This window comes from Oncorhynchus mykiss, chromosome 7 (assembly GCF_013265735.2).
Source record: "Oncorhynchus mykiss isolate Arlee chromosome 7, USDA_OmykA_1.1, whole genome shotgun sequence".
Taxonomy (NCBI): Eukaryota; Metazoa; Chordata; class Actinopteri; order Salmoniformes; family Salmonidae; genus Oncorhynchus; species Oncorhynchus mykiss.
Genome location: NC_048571.1, coordinates 59,640,732 through 59,665,112, shown reverse-complemented (window position 1 = coordinate 59,665,112; position 24,381 = coordinate 59,640,732). Strand labels below are relative to the sequence as shown.

At 41.9% G+C, this 24,381-nt stretch overlaps 2 protein-coding genes across 8 annotated transcripts in view; one reads left to right on the top strand and one right to left on the bottom strand.

Annotated features, from left to right (window-relative positions):
* Positions 1-898: 898 nt before the first annotated feature.
* Positions 899-8,142, top strand: LOC110528118 (5'-AMP-activated protein kinase subunit gamma-1). 4 transcript variants are annotated; one of them, XM_036983669.1, is made up of 13 exons: positions 899-1,011; positions 3,466-3,517; positions 3,830-3,930; positions 4,033-4,114; positions 4,236-4,294; positions 4,506-4,551; positions 4,647-4,701; positions 4,839-4,965; positions 5,237-5,402; positions 5,513-5,550; positions 5,999-6,145; positions 6,341-6,446; positions 6,630-8,142. In XM_036983669.1, the coding sequence occupies exons 3-12, from the start codon at positions 3,859-3,861 to the stop codon at positions 6,443-6,445; spliced, it is 897 nt and encodes a 298-aa protein (XP_036839564.1). In that variant the 5' UTR covers positions 899-1,011; positions 3,466-3,517; positions 3,830-3,858; the 3' UTR covers position 6,446; positions 6,630-8,142. The 4 variants fall into 4 exon arrangements, with proteins under 4 accessions (XP_036839564.1, XP_036839563.1, XP_021465616.1 ...); XM_036983668.1 differs by lacking the exon at positions 899-1,011 and adding an exon at positions 1,252-1,319; XM_021609941.2 differs by lacking the exon at positions 899-1,011 and adding an exon at positions 1,739-2,352.
* A 670-nt stretch (positions 8,143-8,812) lies between these two features.
* Positions 8,813-24,381, bottom strand: part of LOC110528117 (activin receptor type-1B) — a 28,529-nt gene continuing 12,960 nt past the window's right edge. For 2 of the 4 annotated variants that reach the window (XM_036983663.1, XM_036983665.1), the window contains exons 2-8: positions 18,331-18,576; positions 16,590-16,856; positions 15,816-16,370; positions 15,384-15,540; positions 15,102-15,226; positions 13,975-14,105; positions 8,813-13,533 (exon numbers count right to left, since the gene is read on the bottom strand). In XM_036983663.1, coding sequence (XP_036839558.1) covers positions 13,408-13,533; positions 13,975-14,105; positions 15,102-15,226; positions 15,384-15,540; positions 15,816-16,370; positions 16,590-16,856; positions 18,331-18,576 — 1,607 coding nt within the window. In that variant the 3' untranslated portion in view covers positions 8,813-13,407. Of the gene's footprint in view, positions 13,534-13,974; positions 14,106-15,101; positions 15,227-15,383; positions 15,541-15,815; positions 16,371-16,589; positions 16,857-18,330; positions 18,577-24,038; positions 24,146-24,381 lie in introns of those variants that run through there. The other 2 variants (XM_036983664.1, XM_021609938.2) reach the window with 2 other exon arrangements.

Here is a 24,381-nt window from a genome sequence, read left to right as displayed (position 1 = left end):
GCATCCATGAATACATGCCACTGAGTTTTAAAATGAATTCCCAGCATTTTGCCATGATTTATGCCATTTTAATTTGGTATCTGAATGAGAGTGACTAACAAAATCAATGGGGCTCCCTGGAGGTCATGGCCCCTGGGCAGGTGCTTCGCGTGCCCGGTCAGTATTCGGCAATGATTAGTACAAGTTTAGATAGCTGGCTAGACTAATTTATCTAATCAAAAAATGATTTGCTGACATGGCTAATTGAGTGAGTAGCTAGGCTTCCATCCAATTGGCGACAAATCTGCATTAAGAAAATATGCGCATTTCCCCACCAGTGGTGTTTCCAACAAACGATTTGTTGCAGATAAAAATCAGTGTGTGATGACGTGGCGCACACAAAATGTACTTTTTCAATAAAATTTCCATGTACCAAATAAAAATGTTTTTCCATCGCATTTTCAACTCTACTGATTGTTTTGTCACATAAACTGTTGCGTTAAATAGTAAATGTAACTACACTGGACTTGGAACAAGCTTTCGCCAACAGCTCCCAGAGATGATATTGTTATGGATAAGAATTTTTATAGAGAATATTTTTATTTGTCAAATGGCAGTCAAGCATCGATCATCATGTCACCAGAATAAGACCCTCGATTATTTATTGGAAAGGAGCATCAAGATCACTGGGCACTTTCACCACCCTGTGAAGTTCATCATTACTTATTTAAACTGTAGCCTAATAGAGTACAACAGTATGAGTCATAATACCCCTAAAACCTAGCGGTCAAACAAAGAAATGGTTCCACTCATTTTCTTACCCATTCATTTTTCATAGGGGATTTTAGAAATACTTAAAATAAAGGCTGTGTTTTGTGTAGGCTTATCCTAGCCTGTTGTTTTGATAACTGTGCAAATCTCTCTAGGAGGTGATTTTTAAAATCAATATATTCCCCCAAAATGAAATGCTAATTAGGCTATCATAAAGAACTACAAATGCCATGATGATTTGGATGAGACTGCTGAATAAAGGTAAAACTCTCTGGATTAACTATCTAATGTTAGCAAAATGTAGAAATAAATGAATAAATTGGCTACCTTTCTTTAAATGGACAATTCTGTGAACTGTGTTGTGCAAGTTTTAAATTGACACAATACCTGTTAGCAAAGGTGTCAGCTAGAGATGACGTGCAGGAGTTTGCAAGGATTAGTAGTCTTGAATGATGTCTACATTGATACTAATTAGCGTTTTCGAATCTGAGATTAAATAGAGCTGAATTATTGATAAAAGTCACCTTGTCTGAGAGACATTTACATGGTTATCAAAAAGTCACGCCAGGGTAAGCCTACACAAAACACAGCCGTTATTTTAAGTGTTTCTAAAACTCCCTATGGGAAAAAAATGAATTGTGAAAAAATGATTGGAACCATTTCCATTTTTGACCACTAGTTTCTATGGCTATGTTGACACCTCCACTGTGGGGCTCTATTAACTGCATGATTTCTCTAGTCATAGTGGGAGGACTACACACCACGTCATTGCCACTCCACATTTACACAAAAAGATACCACCATGTCCAACGAACAAATGATCTCTTGGCATTTAAAAAGTTGTACCGAAAGTACTGTCTCCATGGATGGAAATGTGGTTATTATCAGTGACCGACGTAAAAAGAGAAAAACTGCTGATGCACAAACAAATTAAGAAATTGCACCTATTGTGTATTTCTACTAACTCTCAACAAATTGCCTACCCCAAATTAGACCATAGATTAGATCAGAGGTTTGATACCACAGCACCCGGTCGTCACACCTACAAATTCATAAACCTCGCCCATTTCTACAATGTATCTTCTTAAAGTCAGATTTTAAACCTAACCTTAAACCTAACCACTTATATGAAGACCCAAAAGCTCATTTTTGTTTTCATGATTTTTTACGACAATAGCCAATTTTGACTTTGAGGCTGGCACCCCGACTCAAACTTTCTTCGCGGTCATGTGTATTCGGAAGTCAAGTCAAGTTTCATTTTTATTTTATTTAACACGGCAAGTCAGTTAAGATCAGATTCTTATTTTAAATCACGGCCTAGGAACAGTGCATTAACTGCCTGTTCAGGGGCAGAACGACAGATTTGTACTTTGTCGAGGATTTGAACTTGCAACCTTCCGGTTACTAGTCCAACGCGCTAACCACTGCCGCCCCAAATCTCTCGCGCTTCCGGGGAGTTTCAATGCTTGTCTCTCGTCGTTTAGCTCCAGTTTAACAAAAAACGTAGATACCTCGGAAAGAAGTCCGTCGTGAGAAACAGTGGTTACGTCGCTACCTTACAGGATCAAGCAAGGGCGAGCCAGTGCATGGAATATGGAGTGTGTAAGTAGCTCAGCTACACCGCCAGCAAGGCTAAACTAGCTATCTAGTAACGTTAGCCTACCCTAGCTAGCCAATCACAGTACTTGATGTTTGCTAGTTACATTCAAGATGATACATGAGTAGCTAGCTAGCAAGATCAACTTGGTTCTCTGTGGTTGTGTGTCATAACTACTGGTAGCCTGCGTAACTAGTTAGCTAACATCGTTAGTTTGCTGCATCTGTTGTGTTCACATTCCAGCCAGTAACCTTAGCTAGTTAACGTTGCAGTACTAGTTTACATCATGACCTCTTAAAATACCAAATTGGAGGCCATCATTAGCTGTTGACATTGTCAAGCCCTAGTTATCATTTCAGAGATGTTAAAATGTTTTGTCTTCTACATGGCGAACTAGGTGAGATAACATTACCTCTCGTGAAAATCCACTGGAACTATATAGTTTTAATTAGTCCACTGTTGATACAGTCCCACAATGTTTTGCATGCCAGCAGTCAAGTTTTCAAGATATTAGACTTTCAAAGCAAAGTGACACTTGATCGAAAATGCATCTTATGATGATGTGGCACATTGCTTCTTGAATGTTCAATATCTTGAAAAGTTGACTGCTGTCACACAAAACTGGGACTGTATCAACAGTGGACGAATTGAAAAATGACCTAAATACTAGTTGTTTTTTTGTGCAGATTTTTCCTTTAACGTTACATTGACTGCATGAACTGTCTAATATCTGAGCTATGATCCAGCTAAGCTTGTTGGCTACCTTTTCTGTCCAAAGGTTCTTATATCTAAATGTGACAAGGACAGTCAGACAATGACTCCCATTCCTCAGTAGTGGCTAAATAATGCCATTTGTGTTGGTGCAGTGCACCTGTGCCCTGCACAGTATTTGTTGCTGCTTAGGAGGAGTGATCAAACACTGAACCACTTTCAAACAGCAGTATGTTGGCTACTTTATATTCCTGATATAACTTTGCGATGATTAGCCATGACTAACACATTGGTGGTAATGAATATAAAAGGCCTTGGATTCTTGAAGAGAACATAAACTATTTAATTTCTTTGGAATTCTGCCTTGCCTGGGGGAAATGAGTCAATGAACCTATACTCTCTTTCAGATTCCACTTGCTGTTGATGATGTGGATTGTAAAAAGGAGCCACTTCTAGGAGGTAAATAGCCTCCTTTTACTGTTAATGCATAGTGTAATAAACAGCAATGAAAGGATAAATAGCTATGCATGATGAGGTAATCTTAATCCTATGCATGGTGAGAAATTGTTAATGTGCTTTTTTTTTTTACATGTGTTTTTAAAAAGCATTATTTTGCTTGTGTTGGAAGGAATCCTGAAAGTGTGACATTGTGATACATTCTGGAGTCTATTGAGGCAGCTCTTTTTAAGTACAAAAATATTACAATTGTAAATGCATATAAGGAATGGACAGTAAGTTGAACCCTTTCCCTTTCCTCCTCATTCTCCTCAGACCCAGATTATAATGTCTACACCCGGTTTATGAAGTCTCATCGGTGCTATGACTTGGTCCCTACCAGCTCCAAGTTGGTGGTGTTCGATACTTCACTACAGGCAAGACCACGTCCTTCTTTTAACTCCTTCCTGTCAATTAAATCTGGACCAAAGATGCTGCATTGTGTTTGTGTGTGTATAACTGTGTTCAGATCTCCATAGGTAAAGAAGGCGTTTTTCGCTCTGGTGTCCAATGGGGTGAGAGCAGCGCCACTCTGGGACAGTAAGAAGCAGTGTTTTGTAGGTAAGAATAGAGTAAAAAACACATTTTGCTAGCTGGGCTTTTGACAGATTTCGAAATGCACAATGAGTAGAGTCCCGTTGGATTCTGGTGACCCTGTTCTCCTGCTGATCTCTCACTGCAGGTATGCTGACCATCACAGACTTTATCAACATCCTCCATCGCTACTACAAGTCTCCTTTGGTAAGGCCTGCCCTCGACGTCCACTGTTTCTGCTTGTTTATAGCATACCCTATCTCAATTTCACATTTTGAATCATAGTGGTGGTAGAGGGTGAAAAGGCACGACACCTGATTTGCAGCACACATCCTTCTGTCTATTGAATAGTTGACCTTCATGCCTCTCACCCCCCTTGTTATGTTAGTCAGCACTTTCTCCTGTTCTAATGTTTCAGGTGCAGATATATGAGCTGGAGGAGCACAAGATAGAGACATGGAGAGGTAAGAGCATTCATTAACTGTAATAATAAGTGACTGATAGCCTTCTGGAGCGCCAGTGAATTAACTAGTGCCTATTCTGTTCTCCTTCACCATAGAAGTCTACCTTCAAGACTCCTTCAAGCCCCTCGTCAGCATATCCCCTAACGCAAGGTAGGTCTACTGCCATGGCGAGATGTTGAGGGTTGTCACTGGACAGTTGGTTCAAGCAGCTTGAGATCAATTCGGTGATTTACTGGCACTGTTTGATACTGACACGTGTATCAATTTCCGCTTCCTCCCCGTTTCAGTCTGTATGATGCTGTATCGTCTCTGCTGAAGAATAAGATCCACAGACTGCCTGTGGTCGACCCTCTGACAGGGAACACCCTATACATCCTCACGCACAAGAGGATCCTGAAGTTCCTCAAGCTCTTTGTGAGTCTTTCTTGTGATCCTCTCTTTCTTACACTCTTCCCCGTTCATCTCTTTTACCACATTTTATCATCTGCTGTTCCTTGACATCTCAATGTCTCATTCCCGGCAGTAGATAAGGTAGGACAAGAGCACTGTTACAACTGTAGGCCTGTTAATGAAGTCTACACCAAACTGTTTATTCATGCTTTTGAGGTAATATACCGTGTTTAATTTCTATGTATTTTTCAAGCCACTTGCATTAGTGGAACATTGTGTGTTATTTTCTTCCCAGATATCGGAGATGGCAAAACCTGCCTTCTTAGGCCAGACTCTAGAAGAGCTTGGCATCGGAACATTCCATAAGATTGCAGTGGTGCGTTCTGACACACCCCTCTACACAGCACTGGGAATCTTTGTGGACCAGAGAGTGTCTGCCTTGCCTGTCGTCGATGACAACGGTAAGTGAGGGAGGCGAGGGGACAATTGGTTAAACATGTCTGACCCAGACACTCTCCTGTTGTAAATGGTAGGTAGTTCTCATGTACCCATGTTTCTCTCTCACACACAGGACGAGTGGTGGACATTTACTCCAAATTTGATGTCATTGTAAGTACTGGACAGCTGTGCCACCAATGGGCGGTATTTAAACAGAATAGTCACTGGTTATCAGAAAATATTGTTTGTGAGAGACCGACAATGAGACGAAACAGAAAGACCGTAACCAAAATTGTCTGTATCCTTGTGCTGTAAAAGTATTTTATAAAGGCAAAGCATTCAGTGCAGACCAAAGTAAGTCTCTCCTGTTCTAGATCAATGGGTCTCTTACCCAGTGGGCAGGCAGTATATAGAGCCTGTGGGTTGTTATCGACCAGCGGACTGGCTGGGGTTTATTAGCCTTTAGCCTGGGGAAACAAGAGAAAGTGGGCTCACTCTGCACTGGACTCCATTAACCCCTAGATGACAGTATGTGTCTGTCTGTGTGTTTTCATCTCTGCTATCCAAATACAGTACCGAACATAAGCAGCATTGAGAAGTAATAATGTCCCCCACACAGAACCTAGCAGCAGAGAAGATGTACAACAACCTGGATGTGACTGTGACCAAAGCTTTACAGCACCGCTCTCAGTATTTTGAGGGAGTGCTCACCTGCAACACACACGACACACTGGAGTCCATCATCAACAGACTGGTGGAGGCAGAGGTGAGAGAGCTGGAGACACCTGTGTATACACTATTATTGTTTGGGTCGACAATTTAAATTTGTTTCCTGGGCGTTTATCAAGGTCAATAGAAGTAGTACATACAATCATAATGTAATACACACAGGTGCTGAGATCTAGCCTTGGCTTTTAGTTTGTAACTTATGGTTTTGTTTTTCTGTCTCCATCTCTCTCAGGTGCACAGGCTGGTGGTGGTTGATGAGCAGGAGGTGGTGAAGGGCATCGTCTCTCTCTCAGACATCCTCCAGGCACTGGTTCTCACTAATGAAGAAGCAGACTAAGGTAAACACAAACCTTCTCTATTCACTGACCTTGATAAATCAAATGAAAACAATGTGAATGTAATTTAGTTTCAACTCAGTTCCTGAGAGGCATTGTCCTACCTGTAAATTGTTTTGTGATTTTTAAAGGATTTAAATAATTGTCAAGTTGAACTAAAGATTCATCTGGTGTTTTGTATTTCAGGAACTGCTTGAGGGAGTGATAAAGGAAATATTCCTCCAGAAGATGAGGAAGGATAGAGAAAATGAGGATCCTGAAAGAGGAGTGATGCGAGAGAGGGAAAGATAAGTCTTCTACATCCCCTCATGTACAAATGTACATCTACAGCACAGGAGGACATCTCTTTCTCTCTGCATACAAATGTGAAGTCCCATTGACTTTCTCAATCCAGCAATATAGGCACGTGCAGTAACAAGGGACATACAGGAACACTGTAAATCAAGCCAAAACCCAAGCAACCAAAAAGACCCAAACAAGAAGCAGGACCAGACGTAGCCAATGGAGTGGAGCTGTATGTCCGTTCTGGGCAGTCCAACACAGCCTGGTGTCTCTCCTCTGTAAATGCAGGTGGTGGACCTATATAGTACAGGAATCATGTGTAGTTATATGAAGGGGATCAATTTGCCACTTCTCAGACAAATCCATTCCCCACCTATTCTTTCCCATTTGGTCTGTAGATACACTGGGGAGAGGAGTCAGTAACTTCCCACCCTGGCCCTAAACTGAGCAGCATTCCTTTACCCATCATCCTTATAGGTCTGGTATCTCTAAAGCACAACTAGCCAGCCAATCATGGATCGCAGGTTAAAGGATGTCACAGTGTAACTTGAAGATATACAAATCTGCAACGGCAACTCCGCTGCCTTGGTTACAGTAGGTGTGGATTGTCGGAGATGGAACTGCTGTAGAATATGTCATTTTTGAGTTTTACTCATTTATATAGTGATGCACAACCAATTAATATTTATGTAAATATAACAATGTTTTATTTTGGTTATTTCCGTTTCTAAAGTGCTCTTAATTTCTTTGGGGGGGGTTTAGTCAGTGTGTCCTTGTTTGTCTTGACATGCATTCAGTTTGACTCTGAAGACCTGGAGAAAGTGCTCCACCGTGAACCATAACATAAGGCTGCTGTTAGGGCTTGCCTAGCCTTGTTCTTCAAAGTCATTCTAGAGCTACATGAGAAATGATTTAGCCTTTTTTAAGTTTTACTAATTTCCCAATCCCAACCATATTTCATTAGACAGTTTTCAACAACATGTAGTGTGAGTGTGGATTGATCATGATGGATTCGTTCACATTTGCTTGTGAGCCTTTTCTAGTCCTCCTTATTGGATGTTAAGTGCTTCTGAGCTATCCATCATGATTTTATTGGGGGTATATCAGTGAAGCATTAGACGTTATCTTTTTGCTGTGTCTATTCCATTTTATTTCATCCTTGTTATAGGATTCAATTTTAGCCTTTCATTACTGCCACCATTTTCTTTGTCCTTTTTACATTCCGAGGGCAAACCAATCTCGACCTATGAAAAGGACTTCTTTGGGCCATTGAGTCAGAACATTTAACATTTTACTTTTCAAAATTGACTTTTGGTATGAATAAGATGCGTACAAGTATGTAAATGCTGTCTTTTTTTCTACTACTCATGTGAAGTTCTAATTTAATGCATGAACAATAAATATGATTTCTCTTACATGGGGTTGGTTTTGACATGTATGCACTTTTGAATGCGTTTTGTCTTGGTGAAGCAGTAGGGTTGATGTGTAACTGAGTGGGTGTAGGTCAGTCGGAGGTTGTGGGACGAGCAGGATGTGAGGTAACACTATGGCCTAGATTTAATCAGATCAAGAATTAACCGGCGATAGATGTGTTGTCGGTGTAACGCCGTTGGCGCGTTCAAATGTTCAAGTCGGTGAGCAGCTGCTTGTGTGATCATTGTCAAAAAAGCCACACCCTTCTCACTCATGTTAATTACCAAACCAGAAAGTGTAGGCTATATAGAAATGTCTGCTTTAGGTATAATGCCGGGAGTCGCTTGTGGATTTGACGGCTCTAAAGCAGTTGCACCGCCGACCTCAAACTATTGCTATGTGGGTGTAGGCTAGTGCAGATCTGATACAATCTAGCCCTAAGTCTGGGTAATGAGACTGCTGACCAGACGAATCAGGAACTGTGGACGAAGCATTATTACAGGGAATAGAGACATTAAACTAGAACTTTCCTTTTGATTTGAATGAGGGGTCGGAAGACATTAAGTTTGTATCTGAAAAACATTGGAAGATGCATACACCAAAATGCAGTATTAGAAACCGTTTTTGTATTGATGTACATACTGGTGTGAGCAAATAAAGACAAACCATGTAGGAAAACAGTTGTATTTATTACTATAGGCTATATAATATTACCGATATACATGATTGGATACTAGTCCTGAAAAGGTTTTCACTTGGTTTTAAAAGCTTATTTTGATTTCTTTGTCCAGATGTCTGGACAGAGACCTGGGCGTTCTCATCATTCGTCACTTCATTAACTGGGTGGTTCGAGCACTGAATGCAGATTGGCCGACAGCCGTGGTATATCAGACCGTATGACAAAATATTTATTTTTACTGCTCTATGTTGGTAACCAGTTTATAATTGCAATAAGGCACCTCGGAGGTTTGTGGTATATAGCCAATATATCAGGGCTAAGGGCTGTATCCAGGAACTCTGCGTTGCGTCGTGCTTAAGAACAGCACTTAGCCGTGGTATATTGGCCATATACCACACCTCCTCGTGCCTTATTGCTTAAACACTCCATAGTGCAATACAACAGCATACAACAGTTCATCTTGTCATAATTCCCCTTAACAGTATGTGATGTAGAGACACAAGGCCTATGATGTTTACATAGGATCACTTCCCAACCAAGGACAGAAAATCTGAACTCACCTAACAGTACACAGACAACACCCAGGCCCCGTCTACCACTCACAGCCAAAAACATAAGCAACCACATTTTCAGGAAAAATATGCACATGTATGCACGCCAAGTCCTCTTGGCCATCACCCAAGAACTATAAACAAATAATATACAGTACAGGCGAGCGTGACATGGTCATAAACTAACACATTAAATCAAATAAATGCATCCAGGCCATATATATTTCCTGTGGAACAGCATTGATAAGTATCAGTAGTATTACTTTTATCACAAAAAAGTTTAACGACAATCTTTTTGTGCTACAGCCACACTGAATAAGCACTCTTTACAGAGGGTCTGGGGACTCTTCACTGTTACTTAGCTTTATGAAAATGTGAAGAAATCTGTGAGAGGTATTTACCAATCACCAAATCTGAATAACTGATTAAAATGCTTAATTAATATATTATAAACACCCTCTGTTGTCACTGGTGTGATCTGCAGTAAAACAGTGATGGGTGTTGAGAACAGTTTGGTTGAGGTGCTGTGGAGTGAGTAGTGCACACATTGGCCCTGCAGAGCCTTTTCTAGGAACTAGCAATAAACTGGCAGGATTAGGAACACAAGGAAGGAGACTTCACGTCAGCAGTACCTTTTGAGTTTGTGCTCAACGAAAAATAAAATAAAGCGACAAATTTAACAGTACATATTATTTTCCTGAAAACAGAATACATGGTGAAAACAAGATTTGACAGACAAATCATCATCCATCATACACTACACTACATCATACACTATCATACACTATCATAAACTATTTACAATTTGCATATCAAAGAGGTAATGTAGGTGGGGTATAATTTATGAATATGGAGTGGAATAGACAAAAAATCAAATACTGTTCTATAGTAATGGGAGACATCAAATAGGAGGGACTCAGTATGTGCTTTCAATGACTCAGGATACAGTAGTGTTGCTTTGTAGATATTCCATTGGTTTATCAGTGGTTGATTGACAGCACATATAAGCCTCTCCAATTGTCTCCCATCCAAGACCAGTAACCAGTGTAACTGTTGGTAAACATTCCAAAACATTATTAAAATATCAATGGAAACTCAAATAAAAAAAGGGTCATATACAGTCACACCTAAAAAAGTTATTGTATGTACAGTGATAATACTCAGTCAGGGAGAATATAACATGAGGGGAAACATACATGGAGGTATTGTGAGAAAAAATGTAAATAAATCATCATAACAGCAATTGATGTGAGTGTTTACAAAATGGCTACACTAAAGTCCATCGTCATGAAATACCAGAGCCAGGTGTTTGTATGGACCATTCCTGCCTCTAAGTGGGCAATAGGAGTTCCATTACAACAATGGATGTAGTAATGGGAAACTTAGATTTAAAGAAACTATGTAAGCTGATCTCTCAGTGACTCACAGTCCACTGCTACCATAAATGATAGATAACATGACCCGATAAATGAGGAAGACTTGGTCCTCATTGATTTAAAAAACAATTTCTTAGTTTATATGTACAACAGAGAGATCCGTCTACAACTTGATCATTTCCACAAATGAGTGCCTTTTGCTTCCCTTTGATATTTTAAATAGAAATTGTGCACCAATATTGAATTTTAAAAGACTGTTATATTCAATGAAGTACCCTTTAATATAGACCACAGGGAGAATTCAATCAATCAATCAGATTTTCTGTTAAAGTGCCAGCATTTTGAATTGTCCCTCCATGCACCCTCTGACTTCCAGGAAGATTTTTACCCACTTAAAACCTCTTAAGGATCGTACACTTTTTTCCTTCCAATTTTCACCTAAAATGACATACCCAAATCTAACTGCCTATAGCTCAGGACCTGAAGCAATGATGTGCTAATACTTGATACCATTTGAAAGGAAACACTTTGAAGTTTGTGGAAATGTGAAATTAGTGTAGGAGAATAACACATTAGATATGGTAAAAGATAATACGAACAGAAAAACGTGCAATTTCAATTTTTTCTCACACCATCTTTGAAATGCAAGAGAAAGGCCATAATATAGTATTGCAGTTTAGGTGCAATTTAGCAGTGTGTGTGCAAAGTTTGAGATTGATCCATTGAAGCATAACAATACTGGACAATATTTTGTATCAAGTTTGCCCAAATGTGCCGAACTGGTCAATTTATATATTTTCAAGTAGATAACATACAAAAATCTGGTAATATAACATTTAAGTTGACACACTCCCAGGAATGTCATACATGATGGATCATTAGGTTATACACTAACTTTCACACATCTAGATGGCCGGGCAGGGTGGGTGTGGAGCAGAGACAGTAAGGGTTCAAACTGTACAACCCAGTTCCTACATTTTATCTCTGGGACCCTCAGGGTGACAAATCAGAGCAAGATTACTGAATGTAAGTACATTATTTACCTTCAGAGGTGAATGTATCAAAACCGTTGCTGTGATAAAAGTTTGTTGTGCACTCTCCTCAAACAATAGCATAGTATTTTTTTTACTCTAATAGCTACTGTAAATTGGACAGTGCAGTTAGATTAACAAGAATTTAAACTTTCTGCCTATATAAAACATGTCTATGTCCTGGAAAGTTTACTGTTACTTACAATGTCATGCTAATCACATTAGCGCACATTATCTCAACCGTCCCGGTATAGGGACACAGATCCTGTAGAGGTTTTTAACATCAACATTGCTCCAAGTTTTCACCATAATTGCAAAGCCCTATTTATTTTTTTGCTCTGATAGTCATTTCTGAAGATTATGTATTTTAAAAAATGTGATTATTCATTTTAAGAAAAAAAAAAAAAAAAAAAAAACCCTGTTACGTGAACTGAACTCTCGTTTTAATATGGTGGAACTCTGAACATCTAATAGTCAAATCATAGTGTAAAAGTAAGTGAGCAGGTTCTACTCTTTCTGGCCATTTTCTGGTGTTTTGTGGTGGAAAACTGAGTGGGTCAAGTATAACACATCAACCATGTTACTCATAGATAGACAGGCTAGAATCTTTTAAAATATTTTTGTTGTTGTGAAGCTTACACTCAATTTCCCCTCCCTGTTGCACACAATAAGCTTCCATTTCCTGTCACAAGAGGATTCATGGCTGATTAAAGAAGAAATCATCAACACTGTTAGTCAACCTATATACTTTACTTAATTAGGCACATACTATAGTCTTTTTAAATTTGATTTAACCTTGAGATGGGAAAACATGTTTTTTTATTAAGTTGAACATGTGCTCTTTATGACAGAACGTAAAAATGAGGTGAAATCAAATGTTTTTTCCCCACCAAGTTAGATATCTCAAAAGGCACTGAATTGGTGGAATGACCCCTACACAGAATTCATAGAAAGACTGTACCTTCCCCTTATATACTCCCTGACAAAGAAAACACAGAAAGCAGTCAGACCTCTCCCAACATCGAGTCAACATGGCATGAATACAGTATAAAGATAAACAGAACAAAAATAAATTAATGTATAGGGTAAAACCATTAGTGTCCTTTGATAAGTCTTGGGGAAAGTTACTAAGAAAAAAAAGGGTTTAGAATTAAATTACACATTCTGTTAATAAATACACAGTTGTATACAGTATATATCCTGCCATTGAGATTAACATGGGCATTGTCAGGGGCAGTAGTAGTAGTAGTAGTAGTAGTAGTAGTAGTAGTAGTAGTAGTAGTAGTAGCAGTAATTGTTGGCAGCCATTTTAGTAGGAACAGAACGGGGAAGGGGGGCTGCAGGGACAGAAGGGTGGGGTAGGTTGGGGACAGGGAAGGACAGGGGTTGTCAGTAGTTTTGGCTGAATAGGCGAGGTAGGGCTGGTCACAACTCAAACAGTGGTGGCTTTAAAAAGACTGGCAGGAAAGTTTTTATATCATGTTCTTTTTACATTTTGCTTTTGTCATTTCATTCTTTTATTTTGTTAACTTGTGCGTTCATTGGAAAAGACACTGTTCTTTCTCTTTCAGTATACTTTAGTGAGGGATAGAGTCCCTAGCGCTCTCCTCAGGTCTTTGGGACAGAACCCTCTCAGACTTTGATGTCCTCCTGGACACTCAGCTGGGACAGGGTCTTCTTGATGCGCAGGGCGGTGAGGCGGGCGGCTCCGTTGGCGTACCAACACTCCCTCATGATCTTCCCCATTACACGCAGGGCCTGGGGGGAGGGGGAGGGAGGCAAAGAAGGAGAGAAAGTAGACTGTTATCTAAAGCTCTGTGATAATGTAGTGTTATCTTAAAGCTCAGGGATAATGTAGAGTGTTATCTAAAGCTCTGGGGTAATGTAGTGTGTTATCTAGAGCTCTGGGATAATGTAGGATTGAGCGAACATGAAGAAAATTAGATTAGATAAAGTCATACAAGCAAATATGGTGCAGATATGTACAGGGCTAAACAAGCTTATCAAAACCACCAATGCATCCCCAGAGAACAAGCCCGGCAAAATAACATAATTTAAAATACACAAGTATACAATGTAATACTTATAAGAAACCAGTGACACTTTCATAATAGTGGGCAACTGCTGTGCTATCATAATAGGACTGTTTGATTGACCTTCAAAGAGCAAGCATATCTATCTACATGTGTCTGTCCCTACCTCGTAGCTCTGCCACCAGTTGGGCACGTTGGGCCGTAGTTTCTGGTCACAAACCACCTTTCTCATCTCCTCTATGGAGGGGTCAGAGGGCACCAGATCAAAGTAGGGCAGCTGATACTCCTCATGGATACCTAAGGGCAGAGGTCAAAGGTCAGGTAAGGCCCAGTTTCTAATTGATGATGAATTAAACTTTTAACTACATTAAGATAGAGATACTGTATGTGTCGCAAATGACACCCTTTTCCCTATATCGTGCACTACTATAGGGGGTCATATGGGCAATAAATAGGGCAGGGTTCCCAACTGGCGTGCCGAATTCGGCGCACAGGTGATTTTATTTGGTCCCAAGTTTTTGTATTTTTTTATTGTTGGACATAAGACTGAAAACACCAGCAAATCAGCTTCAAGGTATTTTAATATTGGAAATCGGTTCCAAAGCATTCCTATGCATAATAGAGAGATATACACCGAGTGTACAAAACATTAAGAACAGCCGCCCATGTTGACCCCACACTTGTGTCAAGTTGTCTGGATGTCCTTCGGGTGGTGGACCATTCTTGATACACACAGGAAACTGATGAGCATGAAAAACTCATCAGTGTTGCAGTTCTTGACACAAACCGGTGCGCCTGTCAACTACTACCATATCCTGTTCAAAGGCACTCAAATCTTTTGTCTTGCACATTCACCCTCTGAATGGCACACATACACAATCCATGCTTCAATTGTCTTAAGTTTTTTTTTAATCATTATTTTACCCGTCTCCTCCTCTTCATCTACACTGATTAATGTGGATTTAACAAGTTCAATCAATAAGGGATCATAGCTTTCACGTGGATTCACCTGGTCAGTCTGTCATGTTTTGTACATTCAGTGTATGTGATTGTATACAAATATAAGGAAGGTTTGCAAAGATTGTTTTAATAAAATATTATATATATATCTCTTTGGGCTTCTTGGGTCAATTTGTAGTCTACAAATGATTTGTAATTATGTTCTGGCCCCCTGGTCATCCCCTCAAGAAAAAAAAACATCCAGAGGCTGAATCTAGTTGATGATCCCTGATATAGCCAATAGGGTGCCAGTTGGAACCCAGCCAGAGTGTGCTGAGGGGGAGCCTGTCTGACCTCCAGCGCTGCAGCGGCGTGTGATCTCCCAGTACACCAGGCCCAGAGCGTAGATGTCTGCACACTTAAACGAATCAAAATGCCTCATGTTGATGCTCTCATCCAGAACCTCAGGGGCCATGTACCTGACACAGAGAAAAATAGGTCTTTGTAAGCTGGTCTATAGCCCTGATAGGTGGTGGTATGTATTGTGGTATGTGGGAGAGAGGGGGGGGGGGGGGGGGGTCAGTAAGTTGGGAAATCAAGTACTTCTTAAGGTTGATGGCATGTGTGTGTTTGTACCTCTTGGTGCCCACTCTCTGGTTGGGAGCGATGTCTATGGTGTCGGTGGTGGACTCGTGGCGCACTGCCAGCCCAAGGTCAGCGATGGCACATGTACTGTTCTTCTTCACCAGGATGTTCTTAGACTTGAGGTCCCGGTGGGCAATACCAGGCTTACCTAGAGGAAGGCAGAGAGTTAGACAACCTGACAATCACTGCATTCCTGGCAATCAATGGAACTTATGTAACATATTCGTGATTTGCTATGCAAATCAAACTAGGCAGATCAATAACCCTGGAGTTTCCTATCAGCTAGTAAGCATGGCCTACATTCACTGTTTGCACAGGCCAGGAAAAGGTAGAGTAGGGAACAAATCGAAGAGCCCAGAAGAATTGACACATACAGCAACATGCAATCCAGTTTGCACATGGGCACAAGTACAACACACTCACCCTGCGTGCCCAGGATCTCCATGTGCAGGTGTGCCAGGCCGCTGGCAGCCGACAGTGCCAGTTTGATCATGCCCTCGATGGTCACAGAGTAGCGGTTCAGGTAGTCAAACAGAGAGCCGTACTCGTGGTAGTCTGACACCAGCCACAGCTGGGTCCATGTGCCATTATCTATGAGAGACAGAGAGACTAAGTTTAGAGACCAATTGTTAGACCCGACACCACCCAATACGAAAAACTGACCTGAACACCAGATAGCTACAAGAAGTGCTCTTCGAAGGGGAATAATTTTATATGTGATGTCACACGATGACGGCCAATGTTTACCTTTGTTGTCCGCGGCGATGAATCCCAGGATGTTCTCGTGGCGCAGCATGACGGTCTGGTAGATCTCAGCCTCCCGGAACCAGGAGCGCTCCTCTCTGGATGAGAAGATCTTCACCGCCACGTCTCCTCCTCTCCAGCGGCCCCGCCATACCTCTCCGAAACGCCCCTTCCCTATTATCTCCTGCAGCACGATGGTCCTGGCTACCGTCCGCTGGACAAACAGAGGGAGGCCTGCACAGAGACAGAGGACGGAAAGGACCGAGACATACGGGACACAGAGACAAGGCAAAAAAAGAGGAATATTCAGTCAGACAATGAATCACATTGCCTAATATCAACCACATTTCCCCCTATGGATCTTCTTTATCTATGGAAGACATCATTAAAGCTACAGTCACATTTATTGAGATAGATCAGACCCCTAGAGAGCCCCAGCTGTGCTGTACTGACCAGATCCTGATCCAGAGGTGGACATGTCATAGATGAGGTCCTGCAGGGTCTTGTCCTTGGCCATGTAGAGGTGGTCACAGGAGGGGTCCTCCACCTCCAGCCTCTGCCTGTGGCTGTAGGCCCTCTGGTGGTACTGGAACAGGAACACAGCCATGATTAGCAGCACACACAGCAGGCAGACGGGCCCTGCGACCACTGCCACCAGCTCCACTGGACCCCATGCACCATCAGGGCCAAAGCCGCCCCCCAGGCCCGGCCGCAAAGTCACTGAGAAAGAGGGAAGAGAGACAATGAGAATAAATACATAATTCACATGTAATTTACACTGAACAAACATTTTGAAAATGCAACACATTACAATTTCAAAGATTTTACTGAGTTACAGTTCATATAAGGAAGTAATTTTTAATTAATTAATTAGGCCCTAATCTATGGATTTCACATGACTGGGAATACAGATAAGTATCTGTGACCATAAAAAAAAGCTAGCAGTGTGGATCAGAAAACCAATCAGTATTTGTCGTGACCACCATTTACCTCAAGCAGCGCAATACATCTCCTTCGTATAGAGTTTATCAGGCTGTTGATTGTGGCCTGTGAAATGTTGTCACACTCCGCTTCAATGGCAGTGTGAAGTTGCTGGAACACGATGTCATACACATTGATCCAGAGCATCCCAAACAATGGATGACATGTCTGGTGATTATGCAGGCCATGGAAGAACTGGGACATGTTCAGCTTCCAGGAATTGTGTGCAGATCCTTGTGACATGGGGTCATTATCATGCTGAAACATGAGGTGATGGCGGCGGATGAATGGCAGGACAATGGGCCTCAGGATCTCGTCACGGTATCTCTGTGCATTCAAATTGTCATCAATAAAATGCAATTGTGTTGCAATTGCAATAAGTTGTCCTTATCTTGTGCCTGCCCATACCATAACCCCTCCTCCACCATGGGGCACTGTTCACAACGTTGACGTCGGCAAAGTACTCGCCCACACGACGCCATACAAGACCGTGTTGACCACGCAGATGAGCTTCCCTGAGACGGTTTCTGACAGTCTGTGTAGAAATTCTTTGGTTGTGCAAACTCACAGTTTTACGAACTGTCCGGGTGGCTGATCTCAGACCCTCCTGCAGGTGAAGAAGCCGGATGTGGAGGTCCTGGGCTGGTGTGGTTACACGTGGTCTGCGGTTGTGAGGCTGGTTGGATGTACTGCCAAATTCTCAAACTACATTGTAGGCAGCTTATTCTCTGGCAACAGCTCTGGTGAACATTCCTGTAGTCAGCATGCCAATTGCCCACTCCCTCAAAACTTCGGACATCTGTGGCATTGTGTTGTGTAACAAAACTGCACATTGTACTGGGGAAATGTTATTGTCCCCAGCACAAGTTGCACCTGTGTAATGATCATGCTGTTTAGTCAGCTTATTGATATGCCACACCTGTCAGGTGGATGAATTAGATTGGCAAAGGAGAAATGCTCACTAACGGGGATGTAAACAAATTTGTGCACAACATTTTAGAGAAATAAGCTGTTTGTGCATATGGAACATTTTTGGGATCTTTTATTTCATTTCAGCTCATGAAACATGGGACCAACACTTTACATGTTGCATTTATATTTTTGTTCAGTATATATTTAATGAGTAAACATAACAATCCAAACACAACTCTGAACTGTTTGAGACCCATGTCTTCTATGGCAGCAGATAGCCTGTGGAATGTGTGGAGCTCACCAGAGGGAACTTTGAGGTTGAGGCTGTTGCAGTAGTTAGTGTAGCAGCAGTGTGTGTTGAGGAGGCCCTCAGCACTCAGGCAGTAGAAGGGCTGGCCCGGGGGTACCAGCTTGTCCTGGGTGATGCAGATACGAATGTGCTGCTCTTGGCCGTCGATGAAGGACGTGGAGGCCATGCAGGCCCCATCCGTCTCACACTGGGAGCCAGTCTTCTGACACTGGGCCGTGGTGCAGTTACACCACAAAGCTGCAAACAGAGAGACAGGGAGTATTTCAATATTTTGTAATTGCTTATGAAGTTGTGTCCAGCATTGACACATGAGTGACATTTTTTCACTTCTCCACTGTATGAGAATGAAGTTCATATCCAGCAGAGGGCTCTCAAAGACAGCAGCAGTGCCACCAAGCATAGGACTATAGACAAACAGATTAACGGTGTGTTTATTACATTTTTCCTCCAAATAAAAACACCACGACAGCGTAACACCCCTACCCTACAGAGGTGGTTCATCCAAAAAAACAGTATATGAACTTATCAACTGTAAATCAAACTGCATGACATCTTCAAAAGACGCGTTCGGTGGCGGGCCACGAAACAATTGTGGCCATTTTAAATGTCTCTGCCATTAATATTATTGGATGGAGGGGCCTCCTGAGTGGCGTAGCGGTCTAAGACACTGCATTTCAGTGCTTGAGGCATCAGTACAGACCCGTGTTCGATCCCAGTCTCTGTCACAACTGGCCGTGACCGGGTGTCCCATAGGGCAGTGCACAGTTGGCCCAGCGTCGTTTGGGTTAGGGGACGGTTTGGCCGGCTCATCGCGCTCTTGCGGCAGACTGGGTTCCTGCAGGCGGACTTCGGTCATCAGTTGAACAGTGTTTCCTCCGACACATTGGTGCAGCTGGCGGGCAGGTGTTAGGGAGTGTGGCTTGGCGCCTCTCCCAAGCCCATTTGGACAGGCTGCGTAAGAGTTCTATTTTTTTCTCATTTTTTTTCGGGTCCGTAAAAAAAAGTATATACACACACGCACCTAATATTGAGCTGCACCCCCTTTTGCCCTGAGAACAGCCTCAATTCATCAAGCCATGGTGACTCCAATGCTTCCCACAGTTGTCAAGTTGGCTGGATGTCATTTGGGTGGTGGACCATTCTTGATACACACATGAAAAACCCAACAGCAGTGCAGTTCTTGACACACTCAAAGCTACTACCATACCCCGTTCAAAGGCACTCAAATCCTTTGTCTTGCCCTTTAACCCTCAATGACACACATACACAATCCATGTCTCAATTGTTTCAAGGCTTTAAAAATCGTTATTTAACCTGTCTCCTCCCCTTCATCTACACTGATTTAAAGTGGATTTAACAAGTGACATCAATAAGGGGTCATAGCTTTCACTTGGTCAGTTTAGGTTATGGACAAGGCAGGTGTTCGTAATGTTTTGTACACTCAGTGTATCTTGATTAGATAAGTACTCAACCCACGGAGTCCATATGTGTTTTTGGATAAGTCTAAGAGGTTTGCATACCTGGATAGTACATGATTTGCACATTATTATTTTTGTTAATTCTTCCAAGATCTGTCAAGTTGGCTGTTGATCATTGCTAGACAGCAATTTTCAAGTCTTGCCATAGATTTTCATGCCGATTTTAGTGAAATCTGTAACTAGGAGCCTTAGGAACATTCAATGTAGTCTTGGTAAGCAACTCCAGTGTATATTTGGCCTTGTGATTTAGGCTTTTGTTCTGCTGAAAGGTGAATTTGTCTCCTGTTGGAAAGCAGACAGAACCAGGTTTTCCTCTAGGACTTTGCCTGTGCTTAGCTCTATCAGCCTACATTTATTTTAATCCTAAATAACTCCCCAGTCCTTGTCGATGACGAGCATACCCATAACATGATGCAGCCACCACGCTTGAAAATACTGTATGAAGAGTGGTACTTAGTGACGTGTTGTGTATTCCCCAAACATAATGCTTTGTATTCAGGACAAAAAGTTAATTCCTTTGCCACATTTTCTTTTTGCAGTATTACTTTAGTGCCTAATTGCAAACAAGATGCATGTTTTGGAATAATTTCACCATGCTCAAAGGGATATTCAGTGCCAGCTTATTTTTTTACCCCTCTATCAATAGGTGCCCTTTGTGAGGCATTGGGCAACCTCCCTGGTCTTTGTTGTTGAACAACCATTATTGGCCACAGACTTACATTTTTACTCCCATACTTATTTAGGCTTGCCATTACAAAGGGGGTTGAATACTTGGCTCAAGCCATTTCAGTTTTGTAAAAAAATCAAAAAACAAAATTCCCCTTTGACATTATGGGATAGTGTGTAGATCAGTCATAAAATCTCAATCCAATTTAAATTCCGGGTGTAACAAAATGTGGAAAAAGTCAAGAGATGTGTCAACTTGACTGGTACTGTATGTATATATGTATATATATGTATATATATGTATATGTATATATATGTATATATATATACATATATACACAGTACCAGTCAAGTTGACACTCATTCAAGCGTTTTTCTTAATTTTTTACTATATTGTAGAATAATAGTGAAGACATCAAAACTATGAAACAACACATGGAACCATGTTGTAACCAAAGCGTAACCAAATCAAAATATATATACCCGATAAAACGGATGGCACTGTGATACTTTACTCAGCAAACTGGATACAAAATAGCAAATGACGTCGCCAAAGTCAAGGATCGGTAGGATAGTCAGTTTTACGAGGGTATGTTAAGGCATGAGTGAAGGAGGCTTTGTTGCGAAATAGGAAGCCAATTCTAGATTTAATTTTGGATTGCTTAAAGTGAGTCGAAGGAGAGTTTACAGTCTAACCAGAAACCTAGGAATTTGTAGTTGTCCACATATTCTAGGTCAGAACCATCCAGAGTAGTGATGCCAGTTGGGCAGGAGGGTGCGGGCAGCGATCGGTTGAAAAGCATGCACTTAGTTTTACTAGCATTTAAAAGCAGTTGGAGGCCACGGAAGGAGTGTTGTATGGCGTTGAAGCTCGTTTGAAGGTTTGTTAGCACAGTGTCCAAAGAAAGGCCAGAAGTATATAGAATGGTGTCGTCTGTGTAGAGGTGGATCTGAAAATCACCTGCAGCATGAGCGACATCATTGATATATACAGAGAAGAGAGTCGGCCCGAGAATAGAAGCCTGTGGCACTCCCATAGACACTGCCAGAGGTCCGGACAACAGGCCATCCGATTTGACACACTGAACTCTATCTGAGAAGTAGTTGGTGAACCAGGCGAGGCAGTCATTTGAGAAGCCAAGGCTATTGAGTCTGCCAATAAGAATGTGGTGATTGACAGAGTCAAAAGCCTTGGCCAGGTCGATGAAGACGGCTGCTCTTTTATCAATGGCGGTTATGATATCGTTTAGGACCTTGAGCTTGGTTGAGGTGTACCCATGACCTGCTCGGAAACCAGTGCAGAAGGTACGGTGGGATTCGAAATGGTCGGTGATCTGTTTATTAACTTGGCTTTAGAAGATTTTTGAAAGGCAGGGCAGGATGGATATAGGTTTATAACAGTTCAGTTCTAGAGTGTCTCCCCCTTTGAAGAGGAGGATGACCACCTTAGTTGTACATTTTTTGAATGGGGCATGCTTATTTAAGATGGAGGAAAGCGCTATTGAAGAGAAACCAGGCATCCTCTACTGACGGGATGAGGTCAATATCCTTCCAGGATACCCGGGCCAGGTCAATTAGAAAGGCCTGCTCGCTGAAGTGTTTTAGGGAACGCTTGACAGTGATGAGGGGTGGTCGTTTGACTGCGGACCCAGGACGCACGCAGGCAATGAGGCAGTGATCACTGAGATCCTGATTGAAGACAGCAGAGGTGTATTTATAGGGCAGGTTGGTCAGGATGATATCTAAGAGGGTGCCCATGGTTACAGATTTAGGGTTGTACCTGGTAGGTTCCTTATTGATTGTGTTAGATTGAGGGCATCTAGCTTAGATTGTAGGACAGCCTGGGTGTTAAGCATGTCCCAGTTTAGGTGAAGAACAACTATATATACACACACACAAGGGACGGGAGGAGACAATCAAAAAGATATCCCCACTGCAACACCATCTTGGATATGATGACAGCTTTGCACACCCTTAGCATTCTGTCAACCAGCTTCACCTGGAATGCTTTCAATAGTCTTGAAGGAGTTCCCACATATGCTGAGCACTTGTTGGCTGCTTTTCCTTCACTCTGCTGTACAACTCATCCCAAACCATCTCAATAGGGTTGAGGTCAGGTGATTGTGGAGGCCAGGTCATCTGATGCAGCACTCAGTCACTTGCCTTCTTGGTCAAATAGCCCTTACACAGCCTGGAGGTGTGTTGGGTCAGTGTCCTGTTGAAAAACAAATTACAGTCTCACTAAGCGCAAACAAGATGGGATGGCGTATCGCTGCAGAATGAAATGACTGTAGTCCTAAGAGTAGGCTGCTATGGTTCTTTTGCTCCTGCATGCATTGGAGCATGTGCAAAGGGGAGTTCCTTCCAGTAGATCACACCTGCAGAATTGTGTGGTCTGGTAGACCATACTCCTCCTGAATGCCTTCGAGTCTCTGCTTGGCTGGGGTGGCGTGTCCGAAGTAGGTGACAACCTACAACCCTCTGACTCCAGGCCATCATGCACAACAAGTTGCAGTGTGTGTGCACTTCAACTGAGGTCTGGCATCTCCACTAGCCGCATCCCTTTACCATGTTTGCACCACTGTCGTGTAGCACAGGCTCACCATCAATAGCCCACACCTGTAACATCTAAAGGAAGAGGTTGCCGATGTATTCTCCTGTGTGGGATCTGGTCATGGCTTTGACATTAAGGACTACCTGGACTCTGTTTCAGTCCTTGAAGTGAACAGTTAAACTCAGAGCTTCTGTGGACTCCAACCAGCAATCTGTTGTGAATGCCATACTGTCGCCATCATTTTCAAATGGACAGAACTTGTTTTAATTCTCTCGTCTACCTTGCTATGTACTTGAATCAGCTTTTCTTTGTGATAAAATATTTTAGACTTTAGAGTGCATCTAAAACACCTTCAACTACGTTGAATGATTGGACATCTATGGCTATCATCTCCTTCACCTTTTTGTCGTGTTTTTTTTGCCCTAGGATCTGAAGGCCCCCCTATTTTCGGTGTTTTGTCAAATATTTGTAGCAGGGTGAGCTGCAGTGTTGCTGGGGAAGAAGTTATTCTCTGTGCATTTGTCCCTGTGCCTCTTCGTAGGCATCGTTGTGTCTCAGTTTCAGGTGAGCCCACAAATTGCTTGTGTTCTTGGCGGTGTCGTGTTTCAAAGGATGCATGGCTCTAGACCTTCGCATCTCCAGAGACCGTACGGGAGCTGCAGCAATGGGACAAGACCGTAACTACCAATTGGAAATCATGAAATTGGGGAGAAAAAGGGGTAAAAAAGTACAACTATTTTGCATTATTATTAACTTGTAGTTTTTACAAAATGAGGGCATTGCGATTTGCTTATTGTCATTCAGTGTATTCCAAAATTGGATAAATAATACGTGTACACAGTATTAATGAAACATGATTTATGGAAGTGGATAATTAAATACAGTAGGCAAAATACTAAATACAGATAGATTGCTAGATATAATATAATATTTCTAATTGATTAGGCAAGATTTGCATTTATGCCCTAAAAAAGGTTAGGAGATTCCAGCAAAACATTTACCTAGGCTCTGAAGAATGAGCTGCCTCATGCTAGCCAGCTGGACACCAACATACATGCACTTAGCTATGTTTTCATCAATTGCAGGGTTGCAGCCACTGATTTCTGGTAGTTGTCACTTGAAAGGAAAACAAATCTAAATCACAAAAAAGGCACAACGCTGCCTCTCGCCTTCAAGCATTGCCTGAGTGAACGGCATCAAGTACCTCCACACAACTAGCTAGCTGGCTAGCACTCGTCATGGAAATGGGGATGCCAAAACGTAAATTTGGACCCGTCTCTGGCCTGAGAAATGACAACCTATACATCAAAATGTAGCAATGAAGCGCTACTTTGTAACCTTCTG

Coding starts and splice junctions, on each gene's coding strand:
- LOC110528118 (XM_021609941.2), top strand. Junction 3,518..3,829: donor AAAGGAGCCACTTCTAGGAG/GTAAATAGCCTC, acceptor CATTCTCCTCAG/ACCCAGATTATAATGTCTAC. Junction 4,702..4,838: donor AGCATATCCCCTAACGCAAG/GTAGGTCTACTG, acceptor TCCCCGTTTCAG/TCTGTATGATGCTGTATCGT.